This window comes from Canis lupus, chromosome 27 (assembly GCF_011100685.1).
Source record: "Canis lupus familiaris isolate Mischka breed German Shepherd chromosome 27, alternate assembly UU_Cfam_GSD_1.0, whole genome shotgun sequence".
Lineage (NCBI taxonomy): Eukaryota > Metazoa > Chordata > Mammalia > Carnivora > Canidae > Canis > Canis lupus.
In genome coordinates this window covers 27084870-27102479 of record NC_049248.1, presented here as the reverse complement: position 1 = coordinate 27102479, position 17610 = coordinate 27084870, and the positions used below count along the sequence as shown (strand labels likewise).

Here is a 17610-nt window from a genome sequence, read left to right as displayed (position 1 = left end):
ACCTGTATTAACATTGATATAACACTAAAATTATTCTCACTAATAAATGAATAGCATCTAAATTAACTGCAATCAGCACAAACTATCTCCACATATCTACCTATACTTTCTATAAATTTGCAAAGGTATTTTTATAGATATATTTATAGGAAAGAGAAATGAGAACATAAATAATTTACCAACACAGCTGTATATCTAAGTACTTTTGTCAAATATCCCAGGCCACTAACTTCCCATAGGAACATATCAATGTTACAAATCTTCTAATCTGTATAAAAAATATAATACTACCTGTTTCCAAAGTAAATAAAAATCAATCAGAAGAAAAGCATTAGAGGAAAAAAAAATTGGTAGAAGATGTTTATATCCTTAAAAGTACATATCTAAAACTAGCAATTGCTTATCAAAGAATTTTCTAAGTAAAAAACTCATAAAACTCATTTAAATCTATAGTCAAGGGAAGACAGCATCTTCTCATAAATTTTTAATCAGAGATTGGGATTATTATTGGGATCCAATTTCAAGTCTATGTAATTCAAATATTTATGTTTTAGGCAAATGTAAATATACCTTTTTAATTCTCTGTTTTTCTTCTTCAGAAACTTTGAGTTTAATCTCCAGACTTGAAATTTTCTGCTGAAGCTGTATGTTTGATACATTGGCTCCAGGATCCTCAGAATCATCCACAAGGGCAATTGTTCCATTACTTTTCTCATCATTTAAACCCAATGGAAAAAGTGAGATATCCAGATGAGTGTGTGTTGATTGCTGAATCTAAACCACATTAAAAAAAAAAAAATACACAAGAGGGGAAAGTTTACACTGTACCAATAATGAAAACATCCAAAGGGCACCAGAAACCACATTTGGAAATTAACTTGTAGCAAAGGTTCTGAAATTATTTCACCCTTTAAGTAAATCAACAGAAGACCTCAAACTGTTACAACAACCTGATCTTTGCAACTAAGAAACAAAATTCCCTCTAAAATTTAGAGTCTAAAGCATTTGTTTTGCAAGCAAAGCACTAAAAACTTAAAACATTTTCTTATGCTTATAAGCATATAATTAAGTATAGACACATCTGATATCCACCAGTTCTGAAATTTAGATAGCCAGAATTTGTATATTTTTAAACTGTAAATCAGAATTTGAAATTTATTAATAACCACTAATTGATCATCACCCACTCTCTAGTAAAGATAACAAGTGACTCAGTATTATGTACTGCACTTTGAAAATTCAGACTAATTGCAGCATCTAGCTCAATCCCTGGATCAGTAAGTATTTGAATAAATAAACCCTCTGACTGCTATCTTTTTAGTTTTTACTCTAAAGCCAAATGAAGACTGTAATACCTAAAATAAAAAAATAAAAAAAAAAACCCAGGATAATCTTTCCTGAAAACAAAAATAATTATTTTTGTAGTTATTTTTTCTTTTGAAGTTTTGAAGATTTGAAATGCAAATCTGAGTCAATTTTAATAAATGATACACTCAAACTATATTTTAATAACTATGGCTACTTAAATACTTTTCAATTATGCCACAAAACAAACATATTATTCAGGTTTTTTTTTTTTAATTCCAGATATTACCTTCAAAGTTAAAATATCTACAAAAAATATTTAAGAAAAATAAGTAAAAAAAAAAAAAATCAGAAAAGCTTCATTTAAACCACCCAGTAATTTTTTAAGTCTGTAAACTTCATAGAAAAATACACTTGTCTTTACCTGTGCTTTGGGAACAGTTTGACTGACAATGCTGTTGTCTGCATGTGTATTCTCTGGTGATGAAATGATGGGCTCAGAAGAGAGGCAGCCAACTGAAGGAGAGTGGTCATGGTCTAGTACAATCTCAGGAGAAGCTGGAGAAAGATGGACTCCAGATACTAAAGAAAAAATAAATAAGTAAAAGATTATCAAAGAGAAAGTAAAGGATAGGTTGAACGGAAGAAAGGGAGCAGAGGGAAGCGAAGGGGAAAAGAGTAATGGAAGGAAAAGCAATGAGAAGAAAAGAAGATTCTATAACTATTCCTCAGGGACCATTAGCTAATATCTAAAACTAGTATTTCTAAAGTTAACATGACATTTCCACATGAGACCCGAGCAACAAAACAACATAATAATGTCTTAGTGTTTATATACTAACACGTTACCATAAATAGGGTATTTCCAACTGAGAGAAAGTATTCAAATATATTACCCATCCACTCAGTTAAGAAAAAGCACTAGTGTGCCTACTAATGCCCGGCACAGGTGCTAAGCATAAAGAAGATACAGTAAGCAAAACAGATGCATTCATGTACTCAATGACCTTATGACACAGTAGGCTAGTCAAATCAATTAAATATGTATTATAATAAACTGAGCTAAGAGCAAGAATAATTACTTTAAAACAACTAATCCAGGGCATCTGGGTGGCTCAGTCGGTTAAGCATCTGACTCTTGATTTCCGCTAAGATCACCATGTCCAGGTCATGAGATCGAGCCCACATCCAGCTCTATGCTCAGCAGGAAGTCTGCTTGAGATTGTCTCCCTCTTTCCCTCTGCCCCTCCCCCCATGCTCATTCATGTGTGCGTGCGCATGCACGCATCTCTCTCAAATAAATAAAATCTTGAAAAATAAAATAAAATAAAATAGCTAACCAAACTGCCTCTGTGTTAACAATTTCTTTTATAACAGGTAAAGGAATTTTCATGTTAAAATCAATTTTAGTTTGCTGAATTATTTCTATAAAAAAGTAATGTTGAAATAGAATCCTGTAATTAGTTTGACAAAAAAAATACTATTAGATTGTGATTAGGTTCAAATATAAAGGTCATAAAAAGAAAGCCAACTGACAAGATGAAGACAAAAATACTAATAAGGGCAAAATAAAGGGATTATACTGATTATTACTGTATTTTCAAATTTCTAAAAATTCAAACATATTTATATCATGTGTTTTAAAGTTTAAGAAGGATAACTAAATCATTTTTAGCAGTAATCTGTTTATACGTTTTGACTTTCTAAATTTTAAAGACCTTTATTCCACATTGGCATCAGTAGCAACGTCAGCGAAGGTCTACCATAAATTCTGGAAGGCAGTTCACAATGGAAATTGCACTTTTCCCTAAAGAAAGACATTTATAAGGTCATTAGGCTTTTAAAAACTAAAGAATATATCAATTTTTGATTGGTACCTTATGGGATCACTCAATTATCTTACACACACTATTAGTATGTTGCAATTCTGAATTTTTAAGATACTATGTGCCATACTGGATAAAGTATTCTATCTTGTCCCACATGCATTTCACTATTTTAACTAAAATACAGAAAACTGGGATTTCAATTCATGCTTGTACTCAATGTATCTTTTTCAGAAATTTTTTTCTAATCTTCACTATTCTGTATGCTAACAGATTTCTCTAAAATGTCAAAATAGTCTAACTTCTAATTCTGAATTATAATTTATAACAAAAATATTCATAATGAACTTTTAAAGGCATGAAAATAAGTACTATAGTACAGTAAGAGGAAATACAGCCTTGTGATTAACAGCATAGAGTCCACACCATTTGTCATGCCAAGTATAAAACAATTGGCATGTTTAACTTCCCTCAGTTTTCTTGCCTGTAAAATTGGCATAGAGTTGCTGATGAGACTTGTCTAAAATATGTAAAACATTTAGCACTGTGCTTATATTATTTTCAGTATTATTTCAAAGATCATTAAAATTTGTTGGACAATTATGTTTATTTCTGGGCATAAAGGTTATGTGTGACTACAATCCTGGGTTCGAGAAATTCTTAAAAATATCACTTTGATCTAAAACCTGAATATTTTAAGATGTCTTTATGTCACTCATATTTGTAGCCATAATCTAAGACATCATATTGTACCAAGTTAAATTCTCATCCTAGGGCAGCCCGGGTGGCTCAGTGGTTTAGCGCCGCCTTCAGCCCAGGGCCTGATCCTGGAGACCCGGGATCAAGTCCCACATCGGGCTCCCTGCATGGAGCCTGCTTCTCCCTCTGCCTGTGCTTCTGCCTCTCTCTCTGCGTGTCTCTCATGAATAAATAAATAACATCTTTAAAAAAATTTTTTTTAAAATCCTCATCTTGTAACATTAAATGGTCAAGTACATCATATCAGGAAAAGAAGAAGGGCAAGTGAGTAAAATAAGGGGAGAGAGGATAGGAGGAAAGAAAGGAAAGTGATACATAAGGGGAAGAGGAAGGGAGAGGTTGAGGGAGGAAAGTAGAAGAAAGGGACCTCACATTTGTGACCACAAACTCACATTTCCACTAGCCGCCTTATCACATTTTCCCTTTATAAACAAATTTCTTGTCTTCAAATTATTTCTGTATCCATTTTTTTCTTCCCCAATCCTCATCACTCCACTGGACTCATCATTAAAGATATTAATTTACCTTTCAGTTATTATTAATCAAATGAACACTTCTTATTTGATCGTTCTTTAGTTCTAAGGAGCACTTGCTACTGGTGACCCTCCCTATTCCTAACTCTCTTCCTTTGGCACTTGTAACACTCCTAACTCCTAGATTTCCTCCTAATAGTTTGATTATTTTGTCCTTGTTTTCTTTTCAGACTCCCTTCTCCATTCTATCTTAAGCTTCACTGTTTCCTATACCCTCCTATACTTTCCCAAGGTCTATCATTACCACTTTCAAAATCCATCATTTAGATTATGACCTGTAAGCTAATGAGACCTAAATTCACATCTCTAAGCACAAACTACTTGTAGACCTCCAGACCCATATACTCAAATAACTACGAGAGAGTTCCATTTTGCTGTCTAGTAGGTATGTCAAACTTACCCATCATCTTACATAAACCTGCTTTGCTTCATGTTTTCCATCTTAGTTAATAGTACCTCAAAGAACTATTTGCCCAAACCAGAAATGATACCATTAGGTCCCAACCTCACTCCAGTCACACAGTGCTACTAACAGTCCTAATTATACCATACTGCTCAATACCTCTGTGACCTCACAATATACTGCCTAAGTAAAAGTCATAACTGTATAGTCAAAAATGGATTCAGATTTAAACAATAACACTTTACTTTTCATATAGCCTTGGGTAAATTACATAAACCCCTTTAAGCCTTTGTTAATTCTTCTGAAAATGGGGAAATAATTGCTCAAAACAAAGCTATACAACTTAATTTCAATGATGTATATAATAACTTCATTTACCAGATAGGTATATGATAAATATTCAGTAAATGGAAGTTTTCACTGGAATTATCATTTGTTAGTATTCAAAACAAGCTTATCCAGGAATCTTTTCACCTACTTCATTACTACCCAACCAAAATAATTTAAACGTCCCACTATCAACATATGACAGAATTTCTAAGAAATAATCATAATTAAAAGATTATATGTAATAATGGGATATAAATAAAGCAATGATGAGGAAAAAAATCTATAGTCATGAACATTTCAGTCAATTTTTTAAAAATCAATGAATTAAATTCCCAGCTCATAAATTAAAAAAGAAAATAAAGAAAAATTAAAAAGCACAATAAAGAAAACAAGATAATGCAGAAGTAGATTAAGAAAAGTAAATCTATTAATTAAAATTCTGAATTTCCAAAAAAAATAAAATCCTGGATTTCTAAAAAAAAATAAAATGTTACTAACTAATTAAAAATAAAAGAGGGGATCCCTGGGTGGTACAGTGGTTTAGCGCCTGCCTTTGGCCCAGGGCGCGATCCTGGAGACCTGGGATCGAATCCCACATCGGGCTCCCGGTGCATGGAGCCTGCTTCCCCCTCTGCCTGTGTCTCTGCCTCTCTCTCTCTCTCTCTCTCTCTCTCTCTCTGTGACTATCATAAATTAAAAATAAAAAAGTAATAAAATAAATAAAATAAAATAAAAGAGGAAAGTACAAATATACAAAAAAATGACATGGGGAAAATAATTAAAACAGAACATTTTTTTTGGTAATAAAATTCCTGTGCAGACTTCTAAGTAAATCTGAAAATTAGATAAAATAAGCAATTTCCACAGAAATATGACTTATAAAAGTTTTCTGATTAGAACTAAAAAAAAAAAAAAAACACTAAAAAAATAGACCAACTTCCTTTGGGAAAAAAGTTATCAGGCAAACTACCCCACAGGTAAAGGATTCAAGAAAATTTCTACCAAAAATTAAAAGAATGGATAATCCAAATGCTTTAAAATTGTTTCTGAACATTGAAAGTAAGGAAAATATCAAAATGTCATTAGCATTATGTAACATTAACAGAACACTGATAGCTAAGCTTGATAAAGATAATACAAAAAGAATTAGTAGAGGTTTTAGAGTATCACTTATAAATGACAAAGTTGTCAATAAAATATTAGTAAAAGGAATCCAATACCATATTGAGAGGGTGACATGCAATAAGAAGTCAGATTTGTACAAGTAATGCAAGGCTGGGTCACTATTAAGGAATTCATTAACAAAATCTCCATATTAATATACTTGAAGAGAAAAATGATATGATTATTTCTAAGGCTCTGAAAATGCTTCTGATAAAACGTGAATACCCGTATCTGTTAAAAACACTCAAGAGGACAGAAACTGATGGACATTTTCTTAACATGATATAGGCCTTATCCTAAGGTCTGCATGTTAATTAACAGGGAAAAACTAAAGTTATTTCCTATATGAACAGGAGCAAAACAAGGATGACTACTGTCTCCATGACATTGAACACTCCACTAAGGGCATGAGCCAATGCAGTTAGACAAGAAAAATTAAATAGAAACATAAAAATAGAAAAAGGAGGAAAACTATTTCATGTTCCTACTAGCTAAAACAATACACACATTCAGTAAAGTAGCAGGATATAAACTTAAACATAGCATAACAAAAATAGCATTTACTTATGAAAATAGTTAACTATTTAGAGTATATAACAGTGAGAAGAGTACTATTTTCCAGAGCAACAAAGAAGATAAAATACTTAGCTACAAATTTAACAGGAAATGTGACAAATACTTTAAAACACTTCTGAAAGACTAGAGAGCACACATGAACAAATGAAAAGATCTCTTAGAAGTGGATAGGGAAACTAAACATCATAAAGATGTCAATCCTCCCTTAGTTTATTTATAGTCCTAATATAATTCCAAGAAAAGTATCAAGAAGCTTTTTACAAATGAACCAGACAAATGGACATTAAACATCACATGGAAAAGCAAAAGTTCAAATACAAGCAGGAAAATGCTAAAAATGAAAAAGTATAAAGAGGATACTATCCCTCGTTATAATATACTAAATTAAACTATATTAAAATATACTACTGATCTTATTAAGATATACTGTATTTTAAATTATATTATCACATATAAAAACTCTTTACAAACAAAAGAGTGTATTTATTTGGCACAGCAATAAATGGGCCAGAAGAATATACCAGAAAGTCCAGAACAGACCCATGATGTGCAAAACTTAGATATATGATAAAAATGGCATTTCAAATCACTAAGGCAAAGATGGGCTTATTAATACAGTGAAGGCACAACTGATTAGCCTTTTGGAAAAAGCTGAAATTAGACTCATATCTGACACTATAGACAAAAATAAAAACTCTGTATTGATCAGAGATCCAATTATTTTTAAAAATGAGACCATATAAGTATTAAGAGAAATTATGAATGAGTTCCTCTTTACCTTGGGGTAGAAAGGACTTTTTAATTATAATTTTAATTATAATTTTAATTATAATTTGATTCTAGATACAATAAATAAAAGAAAATAAAAGAAAAAATTGACAAATATGACTATAGAATATGTAAATACTATTTGGGTACTAAAATTATCTTCAATAATAATTTTAAAAACTGATAAAAAATATGTAGAATATGTATCACAGGTAAGGATTAATATTCCTAACATATCAAAAATGCTTAAAACTTGAGAGGAAAAAATTAGAAAAAAAAAGCTTACAGAATAATGGGCAAAATGTGAACAGACACCAAAAATAAAATATATAAATAGTCCTTAAATATATGAAAAGACACAGACACATGCACCTACTCATTTGTCACAAATACAGGGAGAAGAAAGCCAAAACTAATAAGATTGATAGTTGAAAGACAGGTGGAACGAAGTAGGAAGACAGAAGAAAGGAATGGTGGAAATATCTCTTCTATGAGTACAGCTCTTTAATATGGTTCTGATTCTTGGAATCATGTTAATGTTTCACATATGCATTAAAATCAACAAGCAGGGGAGTAAGGGGATTGAACCCTAAAATAAAATACAAAGAGTAATAAATGTACTAAACTATATTTCAAATGAATAATCTTATCACACAATAAAGTGTGGGAGGGGGTGGGGTGAAAGTCAAGAACTAACCCAAGTTAGTTTGGGACACAGTATTTTGACTATATGTCCTCAGCATAAGGAGAAAAAAGAAAGCTAAAGTAAATATTAAGAAGAGGAAGAGGAAGAAAAAATAAGAGAATGAGGAGGAAGGAAAAAATAAAAGTTAAGCAAATATGGTAACATCTAAAGAAAATCAAAAGATTTATGGGAATCATTTGTCCATTTCTTACAGGTTTTCTGTAAGTCTAAATAAAAGGAGGAAAGAACACAAAGAAAAGTTATACAATAGAAAATAAACAAAAAATTAAAAAAACTCAAAAAACTGCTCCTAAAGGAAAAAATACCTAAACAAAAGTATTGCCTAAATAAAGATGTAATTACGCTAAAAATATGTATTGAAATACTCCTAGCATTACTGTTCATGATAGCAAATAAGTGACAATAGCCTAAATATCCACTGACAGTTAAATAGCTATAAGAGCTATGGTATAATCACACATTAAAATATTATACATCAGTGAACATAAAGAAACTACAGGTATATGCAACAAAATGGAGGAGTCTTAAAAACATAAATTTGAGTGAAAAAAAGTAAATCATAGGGAGTTCACATGAGCATTAATCTATTTTTATGAGGCACATAAACAAAACTCTTTAGAGATATAGATACATATACAATAAAACTGTATTTTTACAAAAGCAAGGAAAACATAACACAAAATATAAGACAGTGGTTCCCTCTGAAAGAAAGCATAGGAATAGAACAGAAGAACAGTATTAGATGGTAATGTTCTAGTTCTTAAACTAAATGGCAGATTCATGAGTGTAATTTTTAAATACAACAAGGAAAAAAATAATTACATATGCCTAAAAATTTAATCCTGAAGACTTGTTTCAATGCTTTTCCTGGCTGTATTACTCAACCCTCATGAGCTACATTAACTCATTGATCAAAACTTGCTCTAGGAAAGTACTCAAACTAAGGATAAATAGGAACCAACTAGTTTACTAAAATAAATTATGCTTTTATGAAAAGATGTCAAGAATCGGCAACCACCAACACACACAGGATTTGAAGGCACAAGCCACTCTGGCATCCTGCTAATCACAATAATTATTGAAGAAACAAGGAAGGTTGAACCTAAATGCCTAGATTTACACATGTGCTTTCAAGTTATGAGGTACTAGCAGGATTTTCAGAAATTTGTTTAACTGGATAATATAAATGTTTACTGACTATATCATAATCCACATCCTATTTTAAAAATAAAATTGAGGGGGCCACCTGGGTGGCTCAGTGGTTGAGCATCTGCCTTTGACTCAAGTCGTGATCCCAGGGTCTTAGGATCAAGTTCCCCATCAGGCTCCTTGCAGGGAGCCTGATTCTCCCTCTGCCTATGTCTCTGCCTCTCTGTCTCTCATGAATAGATAAATAAATTTTTTTAAGATTTTATTTATTTATTCATAGAGACAGAGAGAGAGAGGCAGAGGGAGAAGCAGGCACCATACATAGTGCCCGACTTGGGACTCGATCCAGGGTCTCCAGGATCACACCCTGGGCTGCAGGCGGCGCTAAACCGCTGCGCCACCGGGGCTGCCCAATAAATAAAATCTTAAAAAAATAAAATGAAATAAAGGAAACAAATAAGTAGTGCTGTAAACAAAAAAAGACAAAGAGAACTATAAATATATTACTCTCTCAGAGGAAACTAGATATTTTCAGTTAAGCCTCTAGTTTCTCATTATACTAGAATTCACACATCTTCCCTACATTTTAGGTGACTATCCAATAACAATTCTCTCTAAAAAAAGCTACATTGGTAAATACTGTCCATATATATAGACTAAAATTAGTATTAAATAATAATGATGGTATGCATTTTATAGATGCCTGCTTAACATATGGGAATTTTTAAGCTTAATAATAGAAAATTACAAATACCAGTATATAAATAATTATCTTCTCATCAGGCAAAGAAAATATACCTCTTAAAGTTTGAAACTGCTATAGTATTCTTTGGTCCATTAAAAGTTGACTGGTGTCAAGTCTTCATGTCGATTAAATGCACCCAATAGCACCATTTTCCACATAAAATGTCCAATTTCTTAAGAAGTAGAAATCTTCAAAATTTTGTTTCTTTATATATTTTGTTTGTTAAGCTTGCTTTGAGATCTTAAGAGTAAATCTACTTCATTTCAAATGTGAAATCCTTGGTTTTCTAAAACAGAATACAAGGTCAGCATATACTCTTTTACAGCTATAAAGCTAATCAAAAGTGCAATGAATGGCAGTTCTTAATCTTTCACTTTGTAATGGTAATCAGCAAAGTCATTGGGCATATCATTTTTCATTGACAGACCTCTTCTAAAACACAAAAAAGTCCACTACGTCAGAACACCGCATAAGCAAAGGAGGACCAAGTTTCCAAATAGTATGCAATTTTTTCCAGTAATTCCGCCTGTGGTCAACTCTGTTTTGTTTACATAAGCATAAAAATTCTTGTAAGTCTAAACAAGAAACAGGTGCAAATATTCATGCACTTTTAACTATACCCAAAGAAATCTGTTGAATCCCTGCTGATGGTTAATAATTTACAAGGAGAACACCAATAAAATGATAAAACATTTTTATAATTTTTAACTTAAAAAATATTTTTGAACTCTAATTTTCATTCAGACATTCTTTTATCCAACCCAAGCCCCTCTTTTTACCATCTTCTTATCTCACAGAGTCTGGTGACTACCTTTTACAAGTTGTCACCTCACTGAAACCCTGTGATACCCTAATTTATTTTCAAGTCTATGTACAAACCCACTTCAGGTTCAGGGCTCATTACTAAGACTTTGAAATTCACTCATGTAAAGAAATCACTCAGTTATGGAAAACAAAAAATATGCAAAAACTGAGGAAGAGCTAAATAGTAAATCTAAATATGAAAGTTTGTTAGCACATATAAAATAAGTGGATAGGCTGGGGTTTTTTTTTAAGTAACTGAAAACAGGTTAAAATCACTGTTTAGAAAAGTATTACCTCTATCCAAGGAGGTTCTCTCCAAGAAATGCCCCTTTGATTTACTACTGAATGGAGTGCAAGATATGACCAAGAATATCTATGTTAGAGTCTCAAGGAGAAATATATAATAGCTTTAAAAAGGTTAAGATACAGGAACACAAGGAATAGGAATGGTTATTTTCTTAATAAAAAAGGAATTACAAAATGGAGTATTCTATAAATAACAGGCTCTACCTCTCCCTGCTTCCTTGAAGAATAATGGTGTGTTCCTAAGAGCTATTTTGGCAACACCATATCCCACAAACTGGAATGAGCAATTTTTAGAATAACGTAGATGACTAAAGAGCTATGTTTCAATTTATAAAAGAGACATACTGAGATAGAATCCTCATAATCCATCACTAGAATGGTCAACACAAATTAATACCATAAAAATTAAAAAAAAAATAAAAAGTTTTGGACAGGGAAATTAAAAAATAATGCTTAAATCCCACTTCCAAAAAAAATAAATAAATCCCACTTCCTCATTACCATGGCAGGAAAAAAAATCCACAGCATCCAAGAAATAAATAAAAATAAAAATAAAAACAGAACCACACTACTAAAATGCAGACAGTATTATCTAATGATGTTAATAAATTTGGAAAATATGGAAGAACTATTTCAGAACCATAAATATATCCTTACCATGTCACTATCCGAGACTCTTTTTCTTTCAACTCTTGTTCATACAAAGTGACCAACCATAGGCAAATTCTAAGCAATTTCCAAAGAGGAAGAAAAAAAAAAATCACAACTTAAGTCAAAGAGGTATGGTCAAACCGATATGCTGAAGAAGCTTTTGGCTCTCCAGGCTAGGGAACCTGGGTCCTTAAGAATTTCTTTTAGAAACCAAAAGCAAAAGCAACAAAAGCAAAAGTAAACAAGTGAGACTAAACTACAAAGCTTCTATACAGCAAAGAAAACCCCTCAACAAAATGACAAGACAAGCTACCGACTGGGAAAAAATACTTGCAAATCATGTATTTGATAAGGGGTAATATCCAAAAAATACAAACAGTTCAAACAACTCAACAGACAAAAACCAAGCCACCTAGTTTAAAATGGACAGAGAATCTAAACATACATTTTTCCAAAGGAAATATACAACTGCCCAATAGATAGAGGTACTCAAAATCACTAATCATTTGAGAAATGCAAATGAATACCACATTGATATATCACCCCATACCTCGAATGAGCAGTAATACTAGAATGCATATTACTAAAAACAAAAGAAATAACAACTGTTGGCAGGTATAAACAAAAGGGAAGCCTTAGGCATTACTGGCAGGAATGTAAATTGATACATCTACTATGGAAAACAGTATGAAGGTTCCCCCCAGAAAATAGAAATAGAACTACCATATGATCCAACAAATTCAGTTCTGGTAATTACCCAAAGAACACAAAATACCACCTTGAAGAGATATATATGCACCCCCATGTTCACTGCAACATCATTTACAACAGCCAGGACATGGAAATAATCTAAGTGCCTATCAGTGGATGAAAGAGTGAATGGATAAAGAAAATATGATGTGTATGTGTATATGTGTGTCAATATGATGTGTGTATATGTGTGTGTATAGTGTACACATATAATGGAATATTATCCACCCATAAAAATGAAGGAAATCTTGCCATTTGTGAGAACATGGATGAATCTTGAGGACATTATGCTAAGTAAAATAAATCAGACAAAGACAGTCAATATCGTATGTATGATTCCACATACATGTGAAATCTTTAAAAAAGAAAAAAAGTTAATAGATATTGAGAACAAATGGTGGTTGCCAGGGGTGGGGAATAAGGTTAAAAGATACAAATTTATTGTCATAAAAAAAAAAATAAGTCATAGGGATGTCATATACAGCAGTGACTAGTAATACTTCATATTTGAAATACTTCATATTTAAAGTATTTCATATTTGAAATACTTCATATTTGAATTTGAAAGTAATACTTCATATTTGAAATACTTCATATTTGAAAGTTGCTAATAGATCTTAAAAAATATTCATCGTAAGTAAAAAATGAGAAATCATATATGAATATTAATTAAATATATTGTAGTGATCATTCTGCAATATTCAGGCATATCTCATTTTATTGAGCTTTGCTTCATTCCACTTGCTGATACTGTACTTTGTACAAATTAAAGGTACATGGCAACACTGAATCAAGCAAGTCAATGGATGCCACTTTCCAAAAGCATTTGCTCATTTCAAGTCTCTGTGATACATTTTGTTAATTTTCACAATGTTTAAACTTTTTCATTATATCTGTTATGGTGATCTATGGTCTGTGATCTCCAGTGTTACTACTGTAATTGTTTTGGAATACCACAAATCACACCCATGTAAGATAGCAAATTTAATCAATAAATGTTGTGTGTTCTGACTGCTTCACCAATCAGCCATTCCCCCAGGCCTCCTCAGGCCTCCCTATTCCCTGAGACACAACAATACTGAAATCAGGCCAGTTAATAACCCTACAATGGCCTCTAAGTGTTCAAGTGAAAAGAACAATTGCACATCTCTCACCTTATATAGACGAGATCGGGCGCGTTCAGGGTGGTATGGCCGTAGACTCTCACCTTATATAGAAAGCTAGAAATGATCAAGCTTAGTCAGGAAGGCATGTCAAAAGCTGAGATGGCCTCAAAGCTAGGCCTCTTGCAACCAAATAATTAACCAAGTTGTAAATGTAAAGGAAATTTTTCTTAAAGGAAATTGTTACAGCAATGAACACATGATAAGAAAGCAAAACAGCCTTACTGGTAAAAGGAGAAAAGTTTTAGTGGTCTGGGTAGAAGATCAAACCAATCATAACATACCCTGAAGCCAAGGTTTAATCCAGGGCAAGGCCCTAACTCTTCAATTCTAAAAAGGATGAGAGAAGTGAAAAAGCTGCAAAAGAGAAGTATGAAGCTAGCAGAGTTTTGTTCATGAGGTTTCAGGAAAGAAGTCATTTTCAGAATATAAAAGTACACAAGGTAAAGCAGCTAGTGCTGATATAGAAGCTGAAGCAAGTTAACCAGAAGACTTGATAAGACATTTAATGAAAGTGGCTACGCTAAACAACAGATTTTCACTGTAGATGAAATAGCATTCTATCAGAACAGGATGCCATCTGGGACTTTCATAGGTAGAGAGAAGTCCATGCCAGACTTCAAAGCTTCAAAGGACAGGCTGACTCTTATTAGGGGCTAATATAGCTGGTGACTTGAAGTGGAAGCCAATGCCCATTTACCATCCCAAAAATCCCAGTGCCCTTAAAAATTATGCTAAATATACTCTCCCTATATTCTATCAGTGGAATAACAAGGCCTACATGACAGCACGTCTGTTTACAACATGGTTTACTGAATATTTAGAGTCCACTGTTGAGACCTACTGCTCAGCAAAAAAGATTCCTTTCAAATATGACTGCTCACTGATAATGGACCTAGTCAGCCAAGAGCTCTGATAGATTTGTACAATGAGATTCATGCTGTATTTATGCCTGCCAACAACATCCATTCTGCAGCCCATGGATCAAGAAGTAATTTTGACTTTCAAGTCTTTATATTTAAGAAATATACTGCATAAGGCTATAGCTGTTATAGGTAGTAATTCTTCTGATAGATCTGGGCAAAACTAATCAAAAACCTTCTGGAAAGGATTCACCATTCTAGATGCCTTTTGTGATTCATGGAAATAGGTCAAAATATCAGCATGAATAGTTAGGAAGAAGTTGATTCTAACCCTCATGGATGACTTTGAGGGGTTCAAGATTTCAGTGGAGGAAGTAACTGCAGGTATGGTAAGAAAAGAGGAAAAAAAAAGAATAGCAAGAGAACTAGAATTCTAAGTGGAGTCTGAAGATGTGACTGAATTGCTGCCATCTTATGATAAAACTTGAATGGATGAGGGGCCGCTTCTTATTGATAAGCATAGAAAATATTTTTTTGAGACGGAATTTACTCCTGGTGAAAATGCTGTGAAGACTGTTGAAATGACAAGGAAAGGATTTAGAGTATTACATCAATTTAGCTGATAAAGCAGGGGTAGGAACTGAAAGGATTGACTCCAATTCTGAAAAAAAAGTTCTGCGAGTAAAATACAATCAAACAACATCACATGCTACAAAGAACTGGTTCATGAAATGAAGAGTCAAGTGATGCAGAAAATTTTATTGTTATATTTTTTTTCACAAATTTCCATAGCCATGCAAGCCTTCAGCAACTAATCCCTTGATCAGTCATCAGCTATAAACACTGAGGAAAAACCCTCTACCAGCTGAAAGCTCAATGATAGTTAGCATTTTTTTAGCAATAAGATTTTTTAATTCAACTATGTAGTTTTTTAGACATAATGGTATTGCACGCTTAACAGAGCACAGTATAGTATAAGCATAACTTTTATATGCAAACCAAAAAATGCTTTTGATTCTCCTTATTGCAATATTCACTTTACTGTGGTGGTCTGGAACTGAACCCACTATATGTTCAAGGTATGTTTATATACGAATATCAAATTATTATGTTGTACATCTGAAACAAATATAATGTCAATTATACATACATATAATACAACTTCTTAACTCATTACAACACGATGAGATACTTAAGGGGAAAAAGTGCTTGTGCTCTTTTTTGTGAATCCTTTATTACCTACTCACTCAAAATACAATTGTAGAGTTGCCATTATAATCAAGACAATGAAAGACCTGCAATCTTTTACAATGGAAAATTTACCCTGAGAATATAACATTGGTATTAAAATAATAGAAAATAAATAAATAAATCCTTATCTAAAGTACTTTGTGGTTAGATATTATGCAAAAACCTCCCACTGCCAGCAGAGTTAGTATCACTGTAGGAATATCCCAAATATCAAATATGTAAAATAAAATACTAGCATGCTACACATAAATGGTGTGTAATAAACTAATTTACTCTAGAGAATTTATTTAGACATTTCTTGGAAATATTTTAAATGTTAAATATTTTAAGTATAACATAAAAGGGTAATTATCCCAAGAAAGGGTAAAATTTGACTCTCAGAGATATAAAAGAAATACATGGAAAAGATTTTATTCTATTCATACAATGAGGGAACCAGGCAAATGTTATAATCAGTCAAAGGAAAAGTCAAAACAGCACAAGGTTATAGGGAGTAAGGAATGTTGAAATGAATTGTAGTGGAAGTGAAATTGTTTCCCCCCCCCCCAAAGAAGAGAAGGAAGTCAATCAAAACTCTAGTAGATGGGATCCCTGGGTGGCGCAGGGGTTTGGCGCCTGCCTTTGGCCCAGGGCGTGATCCTGGAGACCTGGGATCGAATCCCACATCGGGCTCCCGGTGCATGGAGCCTGCTTCTCCCTCTGCCTGTGTCTCTGCCTCTCTCTCTCTCTCTCTCTGTGTGACTATCATAAATAAATAAAAATTGAAAAAAAATTAAAAAAAAAAAACTCTAGTAGACATAGAACGTACATATCAATTACCTATAACACATAAAGAGCTGTAAAGTATAACATGGCTCAAAGTTGGTAAACAGGGCTAGAATCAGATAACTCTGAAACCTCTGCTCAATGTTGAAAATGCATAGTGTTCATTTGAAAACATTTTTTTCTATATGACCAAAAAGAATTGCTCAAATTTCTGTTAAACTAAGCAAAATGAAGAAAGGGTCAAGACCAGTTTGCACCAGACATTGTAAAAAATATTTTTTCTGTCAACCAATTTGATCCTTAACAAAACTACCAAAGTTTTATGAACAAAGAACCTACAATTCAAGGTTTACCTATTAGGTCTAAAATCTCACAGCTAGATCAGAATACATGTCTGTTTGACTCCAAGGCTTATACTCTTCTTTCCACAATGATTAAAAAAAAACAAAATAAAATCATATAGGGTTTTGCCTATATGTGGGTTTGCGTGTTAAGTTTAAGATGTAAACTATGAGAAATATAAGACAAGGAAAAAAATAATAAAGCCTGAATTTAAAAAAAAGGGGAGATGAAAACTTAAGAACTTAATAAAACGTTCTCAATGAAGTGTATATTTAAATGATACCAACAACAGAAGTTACTGTTCTGTTATTAAGTCTAAAGAGAAAGAAAAACATATCTGACTACCATATACACAGTAATCTAACAATGCCAATTAAAAGAATAAAGTAAAACCAGCAGTTCTGAAATCCTTAGCCATATCCTATTCCCAAGAGAAAACAAAACTAATGAA

The 17610-nt window shown here is 32.5% G+C and overlaps 1 protein-coding gene across 8 annotated transcripts in view; it reads right to left on the bottom strand.

Moving 5' to 3' along the window:
- The window catches only part of CCDC91 (coiled-coil domain containing 91), a 332875-nt gene that overhangs the window by 207825 nt on the left and 107440 nt on the right, over window positions 1-17610 (bottom strand). For 6 of the 8 annotated variants that reach the window (XR_005379978.1, XR_005379979.1, XR_005379981.1 and 3 more), the window contains exons 4-5: window positions 1730-1887; window positions 571-774 (exon numbers count right to left, since the gene is read on the bottom strand). Coding sequence is in view for 4 of the 8 variants with exons in the window: in XM_038577155.1 (XP_038433083.1) it covers window positions 571-774; window positions 1730-1887 (362 nt within the window). In the remaining 4 variants the exon portion in view is untranslated. Of the gene's footprint in view, window positions 1-570; window positions 775-1729; window positions 1888-3023; window positions 3113-4823; window positions 4981-17610 lie in introns of those variants that run through there. The other 2 variants (XM_038577157.1, XM_038577158.1) reach the window with 2 other exon arrangements.